Below are 21,223 nucleotides of genomic sequence, written 5' to 3' on the forward strand. Positions count from 1 at the left end.
TGTAGCAACATCACACAATATAATGACTTCCACTAAGATTCGAACTATGGTTAAGCATATTTTGATATGAAGCATGACTTAAATATCCAATTAAAAAATAGAAAAGGTCTTCAGAAAAATTCACATGTAGGTAAAAGTTATATGATATGTCCCTTGTGCAAGAAACTGTAGTAGACAATACGTCACGATTTAGCTTAGCCATTCACAAACTTCCCTTCCTTTTGGCATTTACGTGATGTTTTGAACTAAATGTTTTCTTTTTATAACTGTATTTTCTTTTATGGGATAGATGTGTCTGCGTATGCAAGGGCATCCATTTTTGGATGGGTTATAATCCTATTTCAAAGTATGACAGCTTCAGGCAGCGCATGCGTGATCCTTCTGAAACATATTACCTCCTTTCCTCATCCCAGCATGCTTAGGCGCTTCTAGGCATTAAAAACATTCCCTACTCCTGTTTCCTTTTCCTCCTGCACTCAAGATCTCATGGCATCCTCCTATAATGTATAACCTTTACTTTATAGCTCTGTTCCTATTTAGCTGGGATTGCACATATAAATTCAATACATACAAAAAAGCTGCAGATACTCTGCCATGCATACCCAGACTGCTGTACGATATTCAATAGCGTGTATCGAAATACACTGCAAGCTACATTTGCATGATTGACTGCTGAGCCAGGTCTGCGTCACAACAGCTGTACAAACCAAGAGCTGGAGAAAACTACACATGTGATGTGCCAGGAAACTACCAGCTCACAGTCTCCCAACCTAATGGATTAAATCAGAGAGGAATTCTTGCAACCGGGGCTCTCAATTACAAGTGATCCCTAAAACATTCTGATGGGTCCAGTAACAGTAGTTACCGGACCCATCAGAATTACAAGTGTTCATCAGCCACGTAGCTAGGGGGGGCGGACCGCCCCAGGCGGCACTGTTTTGGAGGCGGCAAGCACGCACTTGTGGCCCGTTGCGGCGGCCTTAGTGATTTAATTGGGGACACTCACTGTCTGACACTTTGTCAGTCAGTATCCCCAGCCCCTAAATAAATTATTAAGGCCGCCGCAATGGGCCACCAGTGCCGTGCCCTCGCCGCGGCACAGTTTGATCAAGTGCAAGCAAACTGCCTGCAGCGCACGCACGCTGCACACACGTTGCACGCATGGGGGTGTGGTCGCGACCGGGTCACTCCTAAGTCAGGCTGCATAATCATGGCCGAGCCGACACTTATCACTGGAGCAGTTGCCGCGGCCACACTGATGGTGCAAAACCGTAAGTTACTGATAATTACATTTACCTAAAATAGCCCTACAGCGCGCAGCTACCATAACACCAGTAACTCACCGCATGTCCCGTTACGGAGACACTAAGAGCCCGATGTTCAGATTGGATTGGAATGAGTAAATATCTCTCACTTCCGATTTTGGCACAGGCAGTTTCCACTGCGGCCTGTCAGGAGTACGTGAAACAGCACCACTTTGCCAAAATGACTTTGCGATCAAATCTGAAATCGCAACAGTGACACGTATAATTAAAGGGGCACACGATTTATTTTGTACAGAACACACTGGCTGCCCTCTTCTGTCGTGCGTTCTCAAATCTTCTCATTGACTTGATGTTTTGTTATTTTCTGCACGTGATGCGCTTTTTGTCTCCGTTCACTCAAAACAAAACTGACCTGTTTGGAATAGCTTGTTGTAAATGAACAATGAATGTGGCACTAACGAGGATGCTGCATATTGTTGAACCTTGTAGAAGAGGACATTGAGTAGTTTTCTAATGGTCCTATTAGGGAAAATAATGGATGTGTTCGGTTTATTGTACCCGCCTTTGAAAGGTATTCTGTTCTCGTTCTTCCAAGACGCAGTATTTCAAGTTACGAATGCAGAACCTTGCTATACTTGAGCATATGCAAATTGCAGCATCCTACCTGTTAGAAAGTTGTGCAAGAGAAAATTAAAAGAATATGATGGCACTTAAACCCACTGACTTACAACATAATGAATTCGAGTTGACTTTCCACATTCGTGTTTCTTTGCTATAAAACCAGGGAATGGATCTGCATGTGGGAGAACCTCGTTGGCCCAATGTCCGAATAATTGTTAAAAGCTCATACCTTTAGGTGTATTTGCTGGCTTGAAAATGCGTTCCAGTGTAGATCAATGCATGTAGCCTTATTGTGTAGCTGAGGTTATTCTGATAAGTCGTCTCGTTGAAAACATTTGTCTCAGTTTTGGAATAAAAGTATTTTTTTGCATTCGAATTCTGATACTCATCTAAAGCGCTCGGATACCTTCGGGTCTAGCCAGTGCTATATAAAACCTTTCAAATAAATAATTGTGTCTGCAAAACTGTGCAGTAGGGTTAGCGCCAACTCGAAATTCATGCTCGAAAAACATTTGAGCACTTTATTTCCCATTGATTACTGCAGAACTAAAACACGGGTGGAAATTCACATTCAAATAGTGTTTGCACCCCGGTGTATTTTTTGTGATCACAACACTTGGAATAAAGTCACAAGTAGCAGGATGTTTATCTAAGATCGAGGTAACTATTAGCAGCAATACTACGTGTCTCTCGGACATCTTTCAAGTGCTCACCGTCCTTTTCCCCCTGCACCCCCCCTCCAAGGGGCGGCAATCTGAGGGATAGCCCCGGGCGCCACAAGCTCTAGCTACGCCCCTGGTGTTCATGTTTCAGACAGAGATTTAAGGAGCCGAAATCTCAATGTGAAAGATGAGGAGAAAAATGTAGGAATCAGTTCGTAAACAGATTCCTGAATGTTATCATCGAAAACCTGAAATTCAACGTACTTCCCTGTCCCCCTAATTCTAGAGTGGGCAAATAGCACAATTTTTAACAGGGCACTGGTAGTCAAGCTCCAAGTCTTCAAACTATATATTACAGATTTAACTGTGCAGGCAGACTCGTCCCTTACAAATGAAGGATCCTCATTTAATTTTGCACGTAATGTGGGAGGACATGCTTGACGTTGCCTTTAAAGGGCTTTGCTTACCCTAAATCAGTACTAAAAACAACATATTCTGCAGTTTCAATAGCAAAGTAAAGATTCTGAGTTTTAGGAACACACAAATGCGAAGGGAATTTTGAAGCCCTGCATATGCAAATAGGAGAAGTTCTGTGAGAGAAATGTATGATTGTTTAAGACGGGCATGTTGCCGCATCCGGGGTTCTATAGGAAGTTTCTAATAGGGGGATGCACTGGTTACATTAACACTATCACAAATTTGGTGCCACCCAGACCATATCAATAATAAAAACAAAGTATCTCCTATTTTCACTAATAGAGTAGAAGTTTAGGTATTTGCTTTCAAGAAGAATACTTGGTTTGCAGGAGAAGAGAGACCCAGCCTCCTTAATATCTTAAACTTGGAGGAGCAGCTCCCATCCAGCCAATTAGATTGGAATTGGTATGTCATGAATAAACATTGTGTGTGAAGATGGTGACTTGCTGTCAGGAGAAAATGCAACAGAATCCCTGTGAGACTAGCGGTGGGCATAGGGTGGCTGAGGAGTTAGGACAGGGAGCCTCAAAGTCAAGGGGGCAGTCTTCCAGGTCACGAGTGGCAGCAATGCTTTATCTACTGTTCACTCCCTCCGGGAACGTGTGGAGCAAATTCTTGTGAGGTCATGTCTCCTTTGCTATTGCTAAATTTTGCTCACTGTATCATTTGTCCTTTACATTAATTGTTTTTCTCTTTTTTGATTCCCTCAATTTTCTGACTCCTACCTGAACTTTGACTTTCTCATGGATTATGACTTGGCTTGATTTGCTGTGTTTGAACCCTTGCTTCCTCCTACTGGTTTTCCAGGTGTGCTGGCTTCAAACACATGGGCTTTGTTTCCTTGTGGCCAGCCATTCGGAAGCCGGTAAGCATTGCAACGAAAGAACCACCTTTGAATTTGCATTGCTTTTGCCTTTGAACTTTAGTAATTGTTTGTTTTTCATATTCATATCAAACACCTGCCATTAGCACGTAAAAATGCTGCCAGGAGTTCCCTAAACTTTGAGAGACGTACACTAGATGAGACGGATGCCCTGGCGGTCTCTCATTCCCACTCCCTCCAGGATATTCTTCTGCTATCCGCGCTTACTTACGCACAGCCAGTGCTATGCTTCTGGGAATAGGGAAAACTGGTAGTATATAATGTTTGGGAAAAATAAACTCCCCCATTCACAGTTAAGCCCACTCGATATCCAAAATGAACCACCTACAGGAACAACTAAACACAGGTGCACACCGACACCAAATGGGAGTGTTTGGAAGTGTTTTACGGAATACCACTATCTGAAGGGCTTGCGTTATTGTGCTTTCTCCACAGGTTTGTTAATGCACTGCAGACAGCCAACCACAGAAACATGGAGTGACAATCACCTTTTGATAGTTCTCTGCTGTGCTGTCTGTAGCACTTGCACAGACTTACAGAGACAGTACAATGGAGCATGTTGGGGACACCACAATTTCTTTATATAGCACCTGCAGGTGTATAAAGCACCTGCAGGCACCTCTTCATCATCTTTGTTCACTTGTGTACATGATCATCATGATTCAGGCCCCCCAGGAGCCACTGCAATTTGCTCCAACATTTGCAGATATTTCTACCCATGCAATAAGTATATATTTCACTGGTTAATTGGTGCAAATGCAGTTTTTGCACTTGTTAGGTGGTGCACATCTGGGTGCTTGATTACAATAGCACCTCTGCTGTCTCTGTGACCTGGAAACGTCAGTACATAAAGTACTGTCTATGTAAGCTGGACAGTTGAGTTGCAGATGCTGAGTTCATACACAAATCCATTCATGACATTTGAATCCATGCACAGACATTTCCACTAAGTCCAGTTAAGTGGATGCAGTCATGTCTAGGGGTGTTTTGATCTCTTCTCTAAAATGTAGTGGAGAAACCTAAAAGTAAAAGCTGGAGGGCTTACTTTTGACTGGGAATTTGGCGGTAATCTTCCAAATGGATAGGGTTACGGTTTCAGTGCTGGTCTCTCCACAGTGCAGGAGGGGTTTGAAAATGACTTAATTTTCCTAAAACCGGAGAAGAATGTCTCATTCATGCTACCAAGATTTATATACATGTGTGAGGAAATCAATGGCGTGAGAGAGACTATTAGTGCCCGACATCTTGTGATGCAAGAGCATTTCAGAGAGACAGAGCACAAAAGTTAAAATAGTTAGCAAGAGGATGTCGCATGCAAAAATTAAAGTGGGCAACGAAAATTGACTAAGTGCTGGTGAAGCTGCCCAGTAGCTGAGCAGTATTGGCAAATTCGCCGAAACCAAACGCAGTCCAGATCAGAGATATCAATGGAAGCAGCTATGCTCAGGATCAAATGGGTGAAATGTGTGTCCAATGTGGGGTACCAAGAGTAAAGATCAACTGGAAAGCTGGCTTGGATATGCCAGAGTTTTGTACTGATAAAACAAGAAACAAGGCATTTTAGGACTTTCAAATGGATCTCGATGTTGGAGAGACAACCAATGAAAATAGTATGATCCAACATGTTCAATGCAGGGTTCTTGATACATAAAATCGTGTTGATCTATTTTCCTTTGTCAACATCTTCAAGGAGATCATCCAACACGCAAATGAACACGAATTCAATGTTTCATTCAAGATAAAAAAAACATTCTGGGAGGGAAACAAGACATTGTATGTAGTAAGAGGTTAAAGTTGGGACATAATTGCGTTCTATATATGGTATACTAGATGTCATAGGTTAGGTTAGAAATTGCTCAAAAATCTGCAAGTTATTTGGGGCACATCAGTGGTTTCTATACCAGGCACTTCTGCGATTACATTTCAACTTAAGGTGTGCAGAGGTGAAGTTAATGAGACTTCACAATAACTCCACTATGATGGAATACGCAGCCACGGGCTCGATTTGTAAGGCTGACCCTGATCATTTACTAGACTGGGCTAAATTTGTTAACTTGTCATAGCTATAAGATCTATAAGATGGTAAAAGTAGATCGTAGGTGCCTTCCTACTGGGAAACGTTAGCTTGAGTTTGAGACACTGGAGGTAAAGTATCTTGACTTCGGTACCTTAGTAGATTAATTCTCCTAAGGACGAGTACAACATCACCACCTATAGGTCACAGGAGTATGCGGGATGGTCCAGATAACGAGAGCTCCTACACATTCGACGAATGGTGAAGAATTTGCTCTCAGGAGATAACACGTCCAAAACATGTTTAGTGTAAGAAGTATTTTTAGGTTGTTTAATCAGAGTCTTTGATATAGGTTTTGAAAACAAAGATGGTATAGATGCAAAGCAGTTACCCGAAGAAATAACCATTGTATTTTAATATATGGAATTTTTCTATCATTACGCTTTATTCCATAGTACCAACCAGAATGCAATTGTATAAGGGCCATTTATAAACATGATAGGACACTCAAGCAGTTAAATGCTTTTTCATTTTACTTTGACATATAGAATTATCTGAATAGGCTGGTCAAGCTCTATCCTTATTACTCCCTTGGCTTGGACTATATCAAATCTAGTCATATATCCTCATGAATCATCCCTGAGTCAAATCGATCAAACAGGGATAGAGCCTCTATCACATACAGGGGATATTATGTAACATTCTAACCAGAACACAAGGGGTAAACACCTCCTCTCTACATAGTTCTCCAAAAACATGCTTAATCAGACCAATAGATACCCACCCAGATGGACACAGGTCGGGGCTCATAAAAAAGTTAATCACTGCTGATAAGGAATCTCTTTTTCCAGTACCCAACAGAGTGTAACACGGAGCCCACTGCTGGTATGCTGAATAGGGGGGTCAATCCTCCAGTCCTAAAACATCCTAAAATAATATGCTGATGTTAGCTTTATCTCTCATTGGAGAATCCGATATCTAATTTAAAATGTTGATATTAATGTACTTTAAAGCACAGACCACCTACTGATTACTAAACTTTAAACATTATATAATAATCACCATTACCCATATGCAGCTAAGGAAACAGGGCTTGTATATAAAATATTCCGGATATGTCGTAGATCTCAGCGATTGCAGAATGAGATTTCTGGAAAAAGAGATTCCTTATCAGGAGTGAGAAACTTTTTTATGAACCCCGACCTGTGTACATCTGGGTGGGTATCTATTGGTCTGATTAAGCATGTTTTTGAAGAACTATGTAGAGAGGAGTGTTCTGGTTAGAATGTTACATAATATCCCCTACATGTGATAGAGGCTCTATCCCAGTTTGATCGATTTGACTCAGGGATCATGAGGATATATGACTAGATTTGATAAAGTCCAAGCCAAGGGAGTAATAAGGATAGAGCTTGACCGGCCTATTCAGATGGCAGTATGTCTGTGGGTTAGAGATGTGGGATACTTGTGGCAATGTAAAATAAATCTTTTTTGGCCAGTATCCAGGAACATGTGTGATTTGGGGTCTTCATGTTAACAGTGCCAGTAACTTCATATTGTTTGTCATTTTGAAAATTATGTCATTTATGAATATCCGTTGAGAAATGCTTTAAAACATAGTAAAATCCCTACATTTGAAGGAGTGGGATAGCGAGCTTGGTCTTTTTAAGGGATGTATTTTTATGTCACAATACTGCATTATTCTTCTGTTTATATATTTCATTATATATATGTTTTTATGTAGATAACAGTGAAGGATTATTAGCAAGCCTGAAGAAGGAGGTTGGACCTGTGTTAAACTCTCCGAAATGCGTCGCTTTTGGCCTACATATAGAAATATAAATTGTTAGGATATTGAATGTGTGTTGTACCATACATGTATATGACAATGTAATGATAAAATCAACCACATGAATGTGATTGCACCACTCTTTTAACATTGTTTTATTTATATTTTGCATTTATATATTTTTATCTGTTGTGTATTTTTTGATGTGACATTGATAAATTGTGTTTTTAATGAATAATGGCATTTATGCATATATCTTCTTGACCAAACCTAATAAACGTAATGACAATTTTTAATATAGATTTTATACTTGATTTACTGGCAACTGTGGAATTGACCCTGTGTGACTAAATCGGTAGGGTTGATAGGTGTATTTGATTTGTATGCTATAAGAATAGCCCAAAGGGAGTTTATTCTAGACTAAAGTCTGCCATGGAAGGCCTTTATGACATAGCAACTGTGGGTAAAGAGTTTCATTTTCAACTGTTGCTATCTCATAGTAGTGAGTTATGGCATTTTAAAACTGAAATAAACGATATAGGCTCTCTATGAGAGCCATACAAAACAAGAAACTAAACTGAATGTTTATAATTGTTTATACATGTGGTTTCTGGTTAAGTCTTTCTTTTCTTCACCAAAACAAAATGTGAAATAATTGTTTCAGAAGTTAAGATCAGATACAGAAAGAACACAGGGATAGAAAGAGAAACAGAGGGTAAGAGAAAGAGAGCGAGACGGATCAAGAAAGAGAGATAGTGTGATACTGCAATGTAAGTGACTCTTACTCTTAAGCCCATCAGTCCTTGTTCTCCTTTGTCTCCATGTTCACCCTAAAAAACATAAAATGTCACCCACAAATTCAATTAAAAATGACAAAAGGTTAATTTTGTCAAAATATCTGAAATTAATAAATGTGCGTTTTTGGTTTGAATTGTAATGCTCATCAGTATTTGTTCTCAGATAGGTTAGAATGGCTAGATATGAGCGAAATAATGCATACAAATACTACATTAAGTACCAAAGTAAATTGCCTGTGTCACTGATAAATGATGTGCAATGAGAAATGCGCTAGCTAACTTCAACAGACACCTCCAACAGGGAACGCACTAGATCACCCATTTAGAACATGGTCATGTGGTGTGTTACCATTACTTTCCAGGGGTTATGTCAGGAGTCATTACATTGCAGTTAGTACATCAGGAGTCTTTACATCATATTAAGTTTTCAGTACTCTGCAAATAAATTATTTTTATATTATTTTAAATGACAATATATGTGTAAATATATACATATTTGTATGTGACTAAGTTTATGGGCAGATATATGTACCTTCAGCAAATGGGAAGGCAGCCGGGTTATAAGAGACTGCACTACCTAGGTCAGTCACGTGGTGTAGTGATATTGCCCACCTCAAATGATCAGCCGCCCCTTGATCACAAATCAAAACATGCACAGAAGGTGAATGAGAGGCAATATAAATTACTGACAAGTAAAGCAATATAACATATAAGTGAAAAAAAATCGGTAGTTGTTGGTTGAGGTCTTTGTGTATCTTTATTTCAAATGCACCTGGTATGCGTTTGTTGAAGACAGCCAATGCGTTTCGCTCAAACATGGACTCCTTCAGGGCTAGTGTTGATATGTTAGGTGTCTTGTAGGGGTAGTAGACATCATTGAACGTGGTCCGCTGAGCAGAGGACGTTATTCGGACACGGCTTGAATCAATTTACGCTATATGTTATACTGCTTTACTTGTCAGTAATTGATATTGCCTCTCATTCACCTTCTGTAGATATATGTACATATATATTGTTACATAAAACAGTCAAAGTAAAAATAAATTCGATTGTAATAGATGAAATGAGTAAATTTAATGTAATTAATAACAGTAATTTAATGTGAATATATTTAAATAATAAGTTGTTTGGAAGGGATGTAAAGAATGTTTAGGTTTCAGGGATGGGTAGTGTATAGAGGTAGCAGGGAGTGTTTAGGGCTCAGGACTTGGTAGTCAATATAGGTAGCAGAGGGGTTTTAGAGTTTAGTGATTGGTAATCTATTGTGATTCTAATGGGGTTCAGATATGCGTAGTCTATAGGGCAAGCTAGAAGATTTTAGGGTTCGAGATTGGTAGTGTATAGGAGCAGTAAAGAGTTGTTTAGGGTTCAGGGATGGGCAGTGTTTACAGATGAATGGAGTTTTTAGGGTTCAGGGATTGGTAGTCTATAGGGTAGTAAAGGGTTTTAGGCTTTAAGGACGAGTAGTATATATTGATAGTGAGAATTTTTAGGGCACAGGGATGGAAAGTGTTTAGTAGTAGTAAAGAGTTTTTAGGGTTCGGGATGGGGTGTATGAGGTAGTAAGGAGTTTCTAGGGCCAGGGATGAGTGATTTAAAAACACATTATATTAAGTAAAATAAATTAAACAATTAAATTATAAGGAATAATAAAACACCATTTTTAAAAATATTAGTTTAATAATTCTTTATTACTTTTAAATTACATTTCAAATTAGCTTAACTATAATAACTTAATTTATCAATTGTAAATTAAATGTCCAAAAAGTATACATCCTCAAATTGAAGCAAATGTTATATATATTGATTATACATATATGTTTATGACATAGACACACACATATATGGGGAGACGCTTTCCGTGGCTGAGAGGAGGAGTACCTTTGCACGCTGCTTTCCCTTGCTGGGCTTGCCTTTCTTTTGCTGAACTTTTTGTAACACCTCGCGGTCCCCGCTGCGCGGGTCCCGCTTCGCCTTCGTGTCAAGGCGCTAATCGTCTGGATTCCATCACCGGGGGCAGGAGGAGGAAGCACAGGGCTGCGAGCGCCAGGTGAGGAACAGGGACTCCATTGCCCAGGAGTCCCTGCGCTGTAATCACCTACACCTGGTCGCTCTCCCTGTTTGCCCCGCCCTGAACACCGAGTGAAAGGCGCCTGTGAGCTGCTGCCTGTGGGAGACGCTTTCCGTGGCTGAGAGGAGGAGTACCTTTGCACGCTGCTTTCCCTTGCTGGGCTTGCCTTTCTTTTGCTGAACTTTTTGTAACACCTCGCGGTCCCCGCTGCGCGGGTCCCGCTTCGCCTTCGTGTCAAGGCGCTAATCGTCTGGATTCCATCACCGGGGGCAGGAGGAGGAAGCACAGGCCTGCGAGCGCCAGGTGAGGAACAGGGACTCCATTGCCCAGGAGTCCCTGCGCTGTAATCACCTACACCTGGTCGCTCTCCCTGTTTGCCCCGCCCTAAACACCTCCCTTCTTTATTAGGAGTAGTCCCTGCCGCTTCGCGTGAGCGCGCGGGAGCGCGCCGGGACAAGGGCGGGACCGTCTGTGGCCGTCCGGGGCCGCTGGAGGCCGGGCTGGGCCACCCCATTAACATCTACAGGCCAGGTATTGATCATACGCACTGTTGTTGGAAAGGCTTTGTGACCTATTTCCCTATAGGTGGGTAGAAAGGGGGTCCCTTGTATTATGGCTAGCTCAATAAGTACTTCTACTCTGCTGCCTCCCCTGGGGGAAGCTGAGCCTGCTATCATGGGCCCCCTTGACTCCTACTTCAAGCGTCTGCCGCAGGATATCGATAAAGAGATCGCCTTGGCAGAAAGGCGAGCCGGGCGTAGGCTTTCGATTGAGCTTCTGAAAAATCCACTGGAGAAAAACCAATGCTTGAACTATCCTGCGCTGGTTACACCATTATCATCCATTGTTTTACCAGCCCCCCAGGACTTATTACTTGATGTACCACTGCTTACTGAGTTAGTAGCTAACCCCCAATTGGACATTGTTACAACAAACTTATCTGTTGTGCATTCTGAGGCACCTAGCCAAATAGTAACAGGGGAAGGAGCCTCAGAAAATCACTGTGTACTAACAGAAGCGGGCAAACTTAAGCCTGGTGTCAAAAGGAAATGGGGAGCTACTGTAAAAAAACCACAACCAATAAAACCTGCTAGAAAACACAGGAAGCTAGGTACTAAATCGATTTTGACTCATGTCCCTCCAAAGCATGATGCATTAATGACAATAGGGGAGGCTGAAGTAGCTCCAGTTGTAGTGGAGCCTATAAGTATGGTGCACCCGACAATAAGGGCGGTGCCTGTCCCAGATCCATCTGTCATAGTTCCCCCTGGTTCGCAACCCTCCAACCACGATCTTCTGATAGAAGTGGAAAAAATAATGCGTTCCCTCCTTAATCCAGTGGAAATAAGACTTAAAAAGCTAGCTGAGCAACTTGACCATCTAGAACAAGCTAGCCTAGATAACTTTTTTTCTATTAAATCTTTAATTAAGTCTGGCAAAAAAATGGGTGAGGTTGGGAACAACCAACAGAAGGGTGATAAAGTACAAGGAGCCATGTTGGTTGACCTACAATCTCCGCCTGTAAGTGGTATTCCTGCACAGGTCAATAATGAAGGGGAGAATAGCAAGAATGTACCTGATCCAGTGTCTAGCAAAACTAGTAGTAATTGCGGGAAACCGAAGTCCAATAACACTAGAGACAAGGGAAGCAAGGACAGTGTAAAAAACCCACCTACAACAACTAGCAAAAATGCCACACCCTTGACGACCGGATCGGGAATAACTTTGGCCCAACGGCCAGGAAATGATAAAATTCACCCTAGTAATGGGCATGGGAATAATACCTGTGTGACAGTGGTAAAACCTCCCACACAGAGCCATGTTCCCCCACAACAAGTCCATACACAGGCAGTTAAAATTCACCCGAGTAATGGGAATGGGATTAATTCCTGTGTGACAGTGGCAAAACCTCCCTCACAGAGTTATGTTCCCCCACAACAAGTCCAAACAAAGACCCAAATAACCAAACTGCCAACTAGAATCCCGCCAGTACAGCTCACCCCTGACTCCTTCCCATATGTGGCCGTACTTACTAATGTCCCACCCCTAACGGAGGGCCAAAGAGAAACCTACGACATGTTAAAAAACAAGGCCATGCATTGGCTTTCAGTCAATAGACCGCTCCCAGGGGGGGTGGATGGCCTGATAATCGGGGCTAGAAGGGTCCTTTGGATAGGGAATACTATAAAAAAACAGGGGGGTGAGTGTATTATAATCAATTTCCAGGATCCAAGGGTTGTGGGGCTGATTACGGGACAGGGTTGGAACACTAACATTGGAGGTATTGGGGTTGTTGACCTCACTTTCTTTTACCCAAGACCGGCGATCTATCTAGGGGGCTCCAATGAGCAACCGAGACCCAGTTTTTGCACCTGGGTAGAGGCTGTCCCACCTGCTGCTCCTACATTTAGATCGACTAACTGTTATACTGAGGCATTTAACCCCTATAAAGGGCAGGGGCAGATGAGGTGGGGTTGCTGACAGAGACCAATTGAGCAATTACGACAGGATGAGGTCTTGGTTAGTGGGAAGTTCCCTGATGTAATATTAAGACCCCACGATGAAATGACCGGAAAACTCGTAGTGGAATATGTGAGGGATGTGGACAATATTGAATGCTCGGGGGGGTGTGTGGGTGAACCGAGTTTGCAAACTATTGACTGCTCCAAAGATGGTACAGATGTTAATTGTATAAATACTGCTCTAAGTGAGGTTTGTTATTGTGGGAAGCAGGATGATATTCCGCCTATGACACCTAATGACAAGGGGATTTGTGTAGAAAATATCCTGGAGAGATTTTTGTCATGGAATGTTGCGGGGTTGGGGGCAAGAATGATGTCGCAGGATTGGATTGACTTCGTAACCGGGTTTGAAATGTGCCTATTTCAGGAGACATGGGCATGTGAGCCAGTCCACTTCCAGGGTTACTTAAACTTCTGCATACCGGCAACGAGAGGCCACAGGGGTAGACCTATGGGAGGCCTTGCAGTCTGGATTAAACAAAACTCAAATGTAAAGGCAAAAACGATTGATCTAGGTTGTAAGGATATCCAGTTACTGAGATTATCTGTAGCCAAGGGTTCAACAATAGATATCTATAATATATATGCCAGGGGCACGAGTCCAGGGAATTCTGTTACCCTAGAAGTACTATCCGCTTCCCTTGAATCTCGGTCACTTGGAAACAGTGTAATTTTGGCAGGTGACTTGAATAGGACATTCGAGCCCCTAGAACATACTGCATTCCCAATAGGACTAGAGGAAGATGCCCTTTGGGACATCCCCAATCTAGACCTCCTACCAGTGAAGCGGTGGACTAACGACATCTTGTTGTTGAATGCATTATGTTTGGAATACGGTTTGAGGGCCCTCAATGGCAGGACAAAAAGTGATCAAGGTGGTAGTTGCACATATGATAATGGACATAATAAAAGCAGGATTGACTATGTCATCTGCAGTCTTGAGTTATGGTGTGGCGTGGGTGACATGGAAATTGTGGCCAGAATAGAAAGCGACCACAATCCTCTCTGCGTCTCCCACTCATGGTGGAAGGCCGCACGAGCCAACTCAGTGTCAGGTAGTGGGAGCGTACCTGTTATGGCCAACGACTCAAGAAGGGTGAAATGGCCATATGTCCTGGCTAATTTGACCACCTTGGAGTCTATTAATTTGGAGGTTGACAATGCCATTGCCGCCATGGAAAGAGTAGACCCTGTACTACCAGGCTCTGTCCAAATAACTGACATACATGAGACATTTTTTTCTCTGTTAAAACCGCATTTCACTAAACCTTTGAAGGCTAATAGGAAAGTACCAATCACAATTCCAACCTGGTTCAACAAACAATGTAGGGTAGCTAGGCTGGAGTTGGGTAGAGCACTCAAAAGCAGGGACAAGGCCTCGATTAAAGCTACAAGGAAATGTTATAATGACAGTATTCGAAAGGCTAAGAAGCAGTGGGATGAGGAGTACTGGGAGGAGCTACTGGAGGCCTCAGGTCAAAGGGACTCCAGAATGTTCTGGAAAATCGTGAAATGGGGAAGAGGGGGCGCCCCCAATAATCCCGACAACAATGTCGATGAGACATTGTGGGTCGAGTATTTTAAACCCCAGTATGCTGAGTGTAGGGATATAGTGGCTAAAGAACTTATCCCTATGGTATTTTGCAAGGGTGATTTTTTTAACACTAAGGATGCGGAAATTGTAATCTCAACACTGCAGGGGGGAAAAGCCCCTGGGCTGGATGGAATCCCTTCAGACATTTTTAAGCATGACAAGGTTAAGTGGGCAAAATATGCGACTTTGTTGGGAAATGGCTTGGCTAAAGGGGCAAAAATCCCCAATATATGGAAGGGGGCCATAATTATACCGATTTTTAAAAAAGGCGATCGGTCACTCCCAGCAAACTATAGACCAATAAGTTTGCTGGCTACTATACAAAAAGTAGTGGGGAAGATGCTTGTCGACAAACTTATGGCCTGGGTAGATGACAATAATGCCCTATCCCCTTACCAGGCAGGATTCAGACGTGCAACCAGTACGGTCGACCAAATTTTCCGCTTCACCATGCTGCGGTGGGGGACTGTACTCCTGGGTAAAGGCAGCCTTTATGTAGCATTTGTAGATCTAAGGGCTGCCTTTGACTTGGTGCCCAGGTGCACGCTGTGGGAGGTTTTATCCAAAATTGGGGTTCCCCTTGAATTGCTCTCGCTGATAATGCGTCTCCACGAGAGCAATTACGCCAAGGTCCAGTGGGGGAGGAATGGGGAATCCACTACTAATTTCCCGGTTGAGCGGGGAGTGCGGCAGGGTTGTGCAATGGCACCCCTGCTGTTCTCCCTGTTCATCAATGGCATCGTGGACAGGATGTTGGACGCAATGGTTGACGCACCTTCGTTAGCGGGCATCAGAGTCCCAATTCTGATGTTCGCGGACGATACCTTGATTGTGTCCAAGACTCCGTCAGGCCTGCAGAGAGCCCTGAACATTTTTGACGCATTTTGCAAAGAACGGGGTCTTGAGGTGAATGTAAATAAAACCAAGTTGATGGCCTTTGGGCATAAGCGTCAATCTCAACCTAGGGTATTTTTGAATAATGTTAAGTTGGAGCTAGTAAATGTTTTTACATACCTCGGGGTTGAGATCTCAAGCAAACTTGGTTGGGCAAGACACATAGAGAAGGCGCTGTTGAAGCATCGGCAAATTTCAGGAGCCCTCAGGCTTGAGCAAGTAAAATCTAAGACCAGGCCCATAAAACCAGTTCTTATGGTTTATGACGCCAAAGCCTTGGGCGCAACCCTTTATGGGGCCGAAGTCTGGGGCTTTGAGAGTCTTATCAACATTCAAAAATCTGAGAACAAGTTTTTGAGAGGGATAACTAGTCTTCCCCAAAGCACCCCCTTAATACCGCTTGTCCTTGATTTAGGTAGAAAATCGCTCAGGGACCGAGCCCGACTTAGGCCAATCCTTTATTGGAGACGGCTTTGGACAACCATGGAAATAAGGCACTATGCCGAGGGCTTCCTAGCATTAGCCAAATTAGATGTTTTTCGCAAAATTAAATGGCTAAAAACGCTCAAGGACGTTCTTGCGGAACTTGGGCTCTCCAAATTATGGGAAAACCCTCTCGGGGAAGTATTCCCCAGTAAAACCAACATTAAAGAAATATATTGGGATTACATAGATCAGAAATTATGGAGGAGCGCAACCTCGGATTCAATGGGGGGAAGATTCCTGGAAATCAAACAAAGCCCATCCCTGGAAAAGTATTGGGACAGCATAACTGTCCCATTAGATAGGAAATTATTTTTCCAGCTAAGGGCGGGCTCTCTCCCCCTGAGGTGCCTGACATCCGGCTGGAGAATTAGTGGTGGTTTGTGCTGCCCGTCATGTGGGGCCCCCAATGAGAATATTGCACACTTCCTGTTTATATGTGAGTCCTATGCAATCCCAAGGAAATCATGGTTGGCTCCAGTATGTAGGAATCTTGGTGTCCGAAGCGGTGTGGAGGGGCTGAGAATTATCTGTTCCTCCACTGAAATGCCCATCGTAGTTGGAACAGCTAAATACCTGGGGTGGGCATGGTCCATAAGGAGGCGGGCTCTACTCCCCGATGTGTTTTGATTTTCACATTTTTATATTTGTTTGACTAAACCTTGCAAATATCTACTGGGTGTTGTATATGAACTTTAACCTCAAAAAATGCGGGCAATATGTATGGTATGAGTTTTAATTTGTCCAAACTTTGGGAATGGTCTGTAACGCGGAGGTTCCCATACCTCAGCATGCATTTAGTATTCGCATAGTATGAAAAAGCTTATTTTATTCCAATTGGTAAAAATTTTAATGCTTTGGTATTATGTATTTTCAATTATAAATTGTTGTTATAGAATGCTTGATGTTTTAAAATGTATGAATTTATATGCCAGTGCTTTTATGAGTGTATAACTCGAATAAAGCTTTTTCAATCAGTATATGTACATGTATATGTGAATATGTACACAAAATTAACATCTTCTTACCTGCAAAGTCTCGATGTAAAGGACTGCAATGTAACTATACGTCTGATGTACTGAACCGCAATGTAATTACTTCAGTGGCGTAGCACGGAGGGCGATGGAGGCGGACCGCCCCAGGTGCCACGAGTTTTGGGGGCGGCAGCTGGCGCCCTCCCTTACCTCCGGCCGTAAGACTCAACATCACCCTTCCCCCTACCATTTTACCTGCCCTACCCTCTTACCTGCTGCATGAAACACCAGAACCACCCCCTGCTCTTCGATTAGGCTGCCGTGGGCGGCAGACGCAGGGGCCGCCACAAGAGGCCTAAGGTGTAGCTACACCACTGAATTACTTTCAATGTACCTGCATGTGAAGTAATAAGCCAATGGTGGCTTCAGCTAGCTGTAGCAACTCCTCATTAATTCTCCGGGGCCATGATGAAAGTGTGTTTCTGAATTATGAAGTGGACATAAACACCATTTTTCGGTTTTGTGACTTTTGTAAATATTGTGTCGTACATCAACGAAGCTGTTTTCTGCATTCAAAATTCCTAACACTCGACATACTAAGAATTTAGATTTAGAAGGCAGGCTCGGTAGATTCACGCGTGGACAGTGAGTCACCCTCCCACAGTGAACCATTATAGTAGTTTTAAAGATCGCTATCTCTTCCGGCTGTAATCCACTAAAGCAACCAGCGTTGTCCATGTATGTTTCAAGGAGCTCTCTTACCTGACCTAAAAACAGAGCAAGAAGAGAATAAAAGAGGGACTGGAAAGTCGATGAAAGCGCTGGAGCAATCAATCATGCTTGTAGCGATGCCAAGAATTCCAACCAGGACTCCTCGCACTCACCTATATATGTAGATTTAAAATCCATAGTAGTACTATACCAATGAACACCTATCAGGTTGCACAAAATCCTATGCATACGATTACCAAACATATAGCCCGACCAACAGCGCTTTGAGTATTCATGTTTGCCACTCGAGGATCCCTCCTCCATCTTGAACAACGCCAGCCTAAGGGCTGGTTGTCCACTGGTGACGTCAGTGACAAGTGTGGCTGCTGAAACCAGGCAGCAAGAGGACACATTCCTTAGAGCTTATATTATCTCATTGCGTAAAGTGCTCAACTCCAAAATGGCTTCTTAGCGATGGCAGGCAAAAGATTTAGATACAAATATCTTATTTATTAACTATGATTTGAGCAGCATGTGGAATATTTCTCTTTCCATCAGCCCTACCTGCCAGTGATGTCACCAGGGCAATTTCACACCGAGCCCTCATTCCATGCTGGCGGCAAATATGGCCTTTGGGCGCCGGTGTTTTCTGCACTTTCAAGAACAAGACATAAGAAATCAAAAGAGATTCCCAAACGGGCACACTGGTTGGAGTAGGAAACTTTTTTAACCTTGAAAGTTCCCTTAAATGGTTTGCAGTCAGTCACATTTGAGGGTCAGAGATGATTTGTGTCTTCCTTTCATTCAAATAAAAGAAATTCGAACACAATGGGTCTGACCTTTTATTTTAATACGTATTCTATCATATAGAATATTCAGTGTAGGGCTGGCCTTTTGGGCACTATGGCATTCCTTGATGGAGCGGCGTGAAAGAGCCAGTGTGTGAACTAATTGTGGTCCTGTGGGCTGTGATGAGATATAAAAAAAAACACCCACAGAATGGACCTTTTAAATTGGCCCATCTAGGATGGCCATGGTGCCAGGAGGCCAGTTAGCATAGTTCCAATTGCTCAATTGACTGAATTCTTTCGAAACTGGATACCCCCATGATCTGAAGTGTCTACAAACTGAATTGAGTATTAAAATATTTAACTTAATGCTTCCATGTCGCATTATTTCATGCACCTGTGGGATTTGTTGCAGGTTTACCAACACGGTTGGATGTGCTCCTCCTCCATACATGCTCTTCTGCACTGATACCAGATGGCATAAATGCAATTAAATGAACACATTTAAAAACCTTGACAGTAAGAAGGTGAACCTGCTGGTGGTGATGGACAGAGGTGAACACCTATTTAAGAGTTGTACATTACCTTTGACCCAGGAAGTCCATCCACTCCATTTTCTCCTTTGGGGCCCATACTTCCTTCATCACCCTGAAAATATAAAGTATTTGCTTCTATGTCATTAGTGTACAAACATTCACAATATTTAGCTACAGTTTGAATATGGATTGTACAGAAGTAGGATTACATTTTTACATTCATGTGCTATCGTGAATGTAGAGGTCATGAATAAGAATTGGATGTTTAGAATGCTGTTTTATTTCATATTTGTTATTCATATGATCAAATGTGTAACCAACATTCCATTGTGGCTCTGTGTAGGAGTTGGTCTGGTGAAAACTTGCCACAGTCAAATGTGGACTGAAGTGGAAGTAAGCTCTCAGAGGGTCATTTGATTTTTAGTGCGAGTGCATTAGAAAAACAAATGATGGATGGTGTGCATCACTTAATCTCAGCAACTGGTAACTAATGACACAAGACAGACTAGTCAAATGCACATTAGTCTTGGTTCTGCCATTAAACTCGCTGCATGACTTTAGACCGTCACACCAATGACTTTTTTCTAATCATAAATCAAAAAATATATTTTCTACCAAACAGCATATTCACAATTGCAAAATAATGTTGCAGTGTGGACTGTGCTCATACCTTAGGCCCTGGGGGTCCTGGAAGCCCTGGGATCCCATCTTCTCCCTGTGAAGCAAGCATGTTTTTTTGGACTTTAATACATATGGAAAGAACCTTGATTAATCAAATTGTCATCAAACATCTCACTCGTGGCAAAAAGGCAGAGTATTGTCTAAAATCATGATATGGAAAATGTTCTGAATGATAGCATGTAGTTTTCAAGTTTTCTTTAGAAAATTAAAATGGTATTTGATCACTATCTGGAAAGCCGTGGACTTAACATCAGACCATTTACATAGGACAACCTCGTCGATACTATATTAAAAAATATTTATATACTAGTTTTCCAAATAACAGATTGCAAAACAAAACCAAAAAAAACAAATGATTGTATAACACTTTCGAAAGTAGGCAACGCTCCAGATTATTATCACCATCAACTTGTACTATTATACTGCTCCCCTTGCTTTTAAAACTTACGCCTAAACCGTTTAATACCACAACCACAAAATTAAACAAAAACAACTAGGGTCAGATAACAATCAACCTATAAATATGACTTTCCCAGTGATTTAGCTATTTGATTATAATTTTCTTTGGCACTGAAAGGTTGTACTATTAGGTTTGTCCAGGGTAAATGGTTCATGTACATCACTGGTAGTCACTCCGGAATCCTCGGTGATCAAAGGTCTCATTCCTTTCCTACCCCTCCCAGGTGGGGCACTCCATCTGGCCACAGGTTTTCGTAATGTCTTCCTCTTACTTATCCGCAAATTACTTACAAAGTCAGTTAATGAAAACCTGGAATTTTCATTTAATATTCACAGGGATTATAATTATTGCTTTTAGCGACCAAGATCTGACAGCCTTTGAGCTAGTGATGCCTTTACCACCCCTCTCCATATGTAGCATCATACTTTCGAACACAGCCAATTTCAATGCTTTACTAGGCCACTTTGAGACTTCTGGTGTCCACGTGCATTTCCAAGTCATCTCAATCTGTTTTCTTGCAAGAAATAAAGCCAGGTCCACAAATCTGTTACTCAACTTTTTTGTCTATGGTGGTACATTAGCGCCAATAGACTTTCTTCTGACTTGAACAAGTCAGTTCTACCGATCACATCTCTCACTAAAGTTCCCAATATCTTTAACGACCCGGTAGTCCCAAGCCATATGCAAATATCCTACTTCCAGGGATCTACATCAAAAGCATGAAGAAACAGCTTTATGGCCAATCCGGCCAACTCTTCTTGGAGTAGGACAGTTTCTATGGATGAAATTATATTGTTTCTATCTAAATCTTGCATTCTTAGAAATGCCTGCGTTCATCTTAATACTCACTTCCATTCTTTTTTTGTCAAGAGCACTTCTGAGACCAGTCAACCATGTATCCCTAATATCTATTAATCTGCATTTCGAATTGTTTAATATTGCTTGGTACAATAAAGTTCCCATTCTCTCACCCCCCCCAGTGAGAATAGCAACCGCAATAT

The 21,223-nt window shown here is 42.2% G+C and overlaps 1 protein-coding gene across 1 annotated transcript in view; it reads right to left on the bottom strand.

The window, feature by feature from the left end:
* The window catches only part of LOC144769251 (uncharacterized), a 434,380-nt gene that overhangs the window by 151,973 nt on the left and 261,184 nt on the right, over positions 1-21,223 (bottom strand). Inside the window, exons 10-12 of the mRNA XM_078653312.1 lie at positions 19,752-19,796; positions 19,131-19,193; positions 8,497-8,541 (exon numbers count right to left, since the gene is read on the bottom strand). Of these exons, the coding sequence (XP_078509438.1) occupies positions 8,497-8,541; positions 19,131-19,193; positions 19,752-19,796 (153 nt within the window). The remainder of the gene's footprint in view (positions 1-8,496; positions 8,542-19,130; positions 19,194-19,751; positions 19,797-21,223) is intronic.

This window comes from Lissotriton helveticus, chromosome 7, assembly GCF_964261635.1.
Source record: "Lissotriton helveticus chromosome 7, aLisHel1.1, whole genome shotgun sequence".
Lineage (NCBI taxonomy): Eukaryota > Metazoa > Chordata > Amphibia > Caudata > Salamandridae > Lissotriton > Lissotriton helveticus.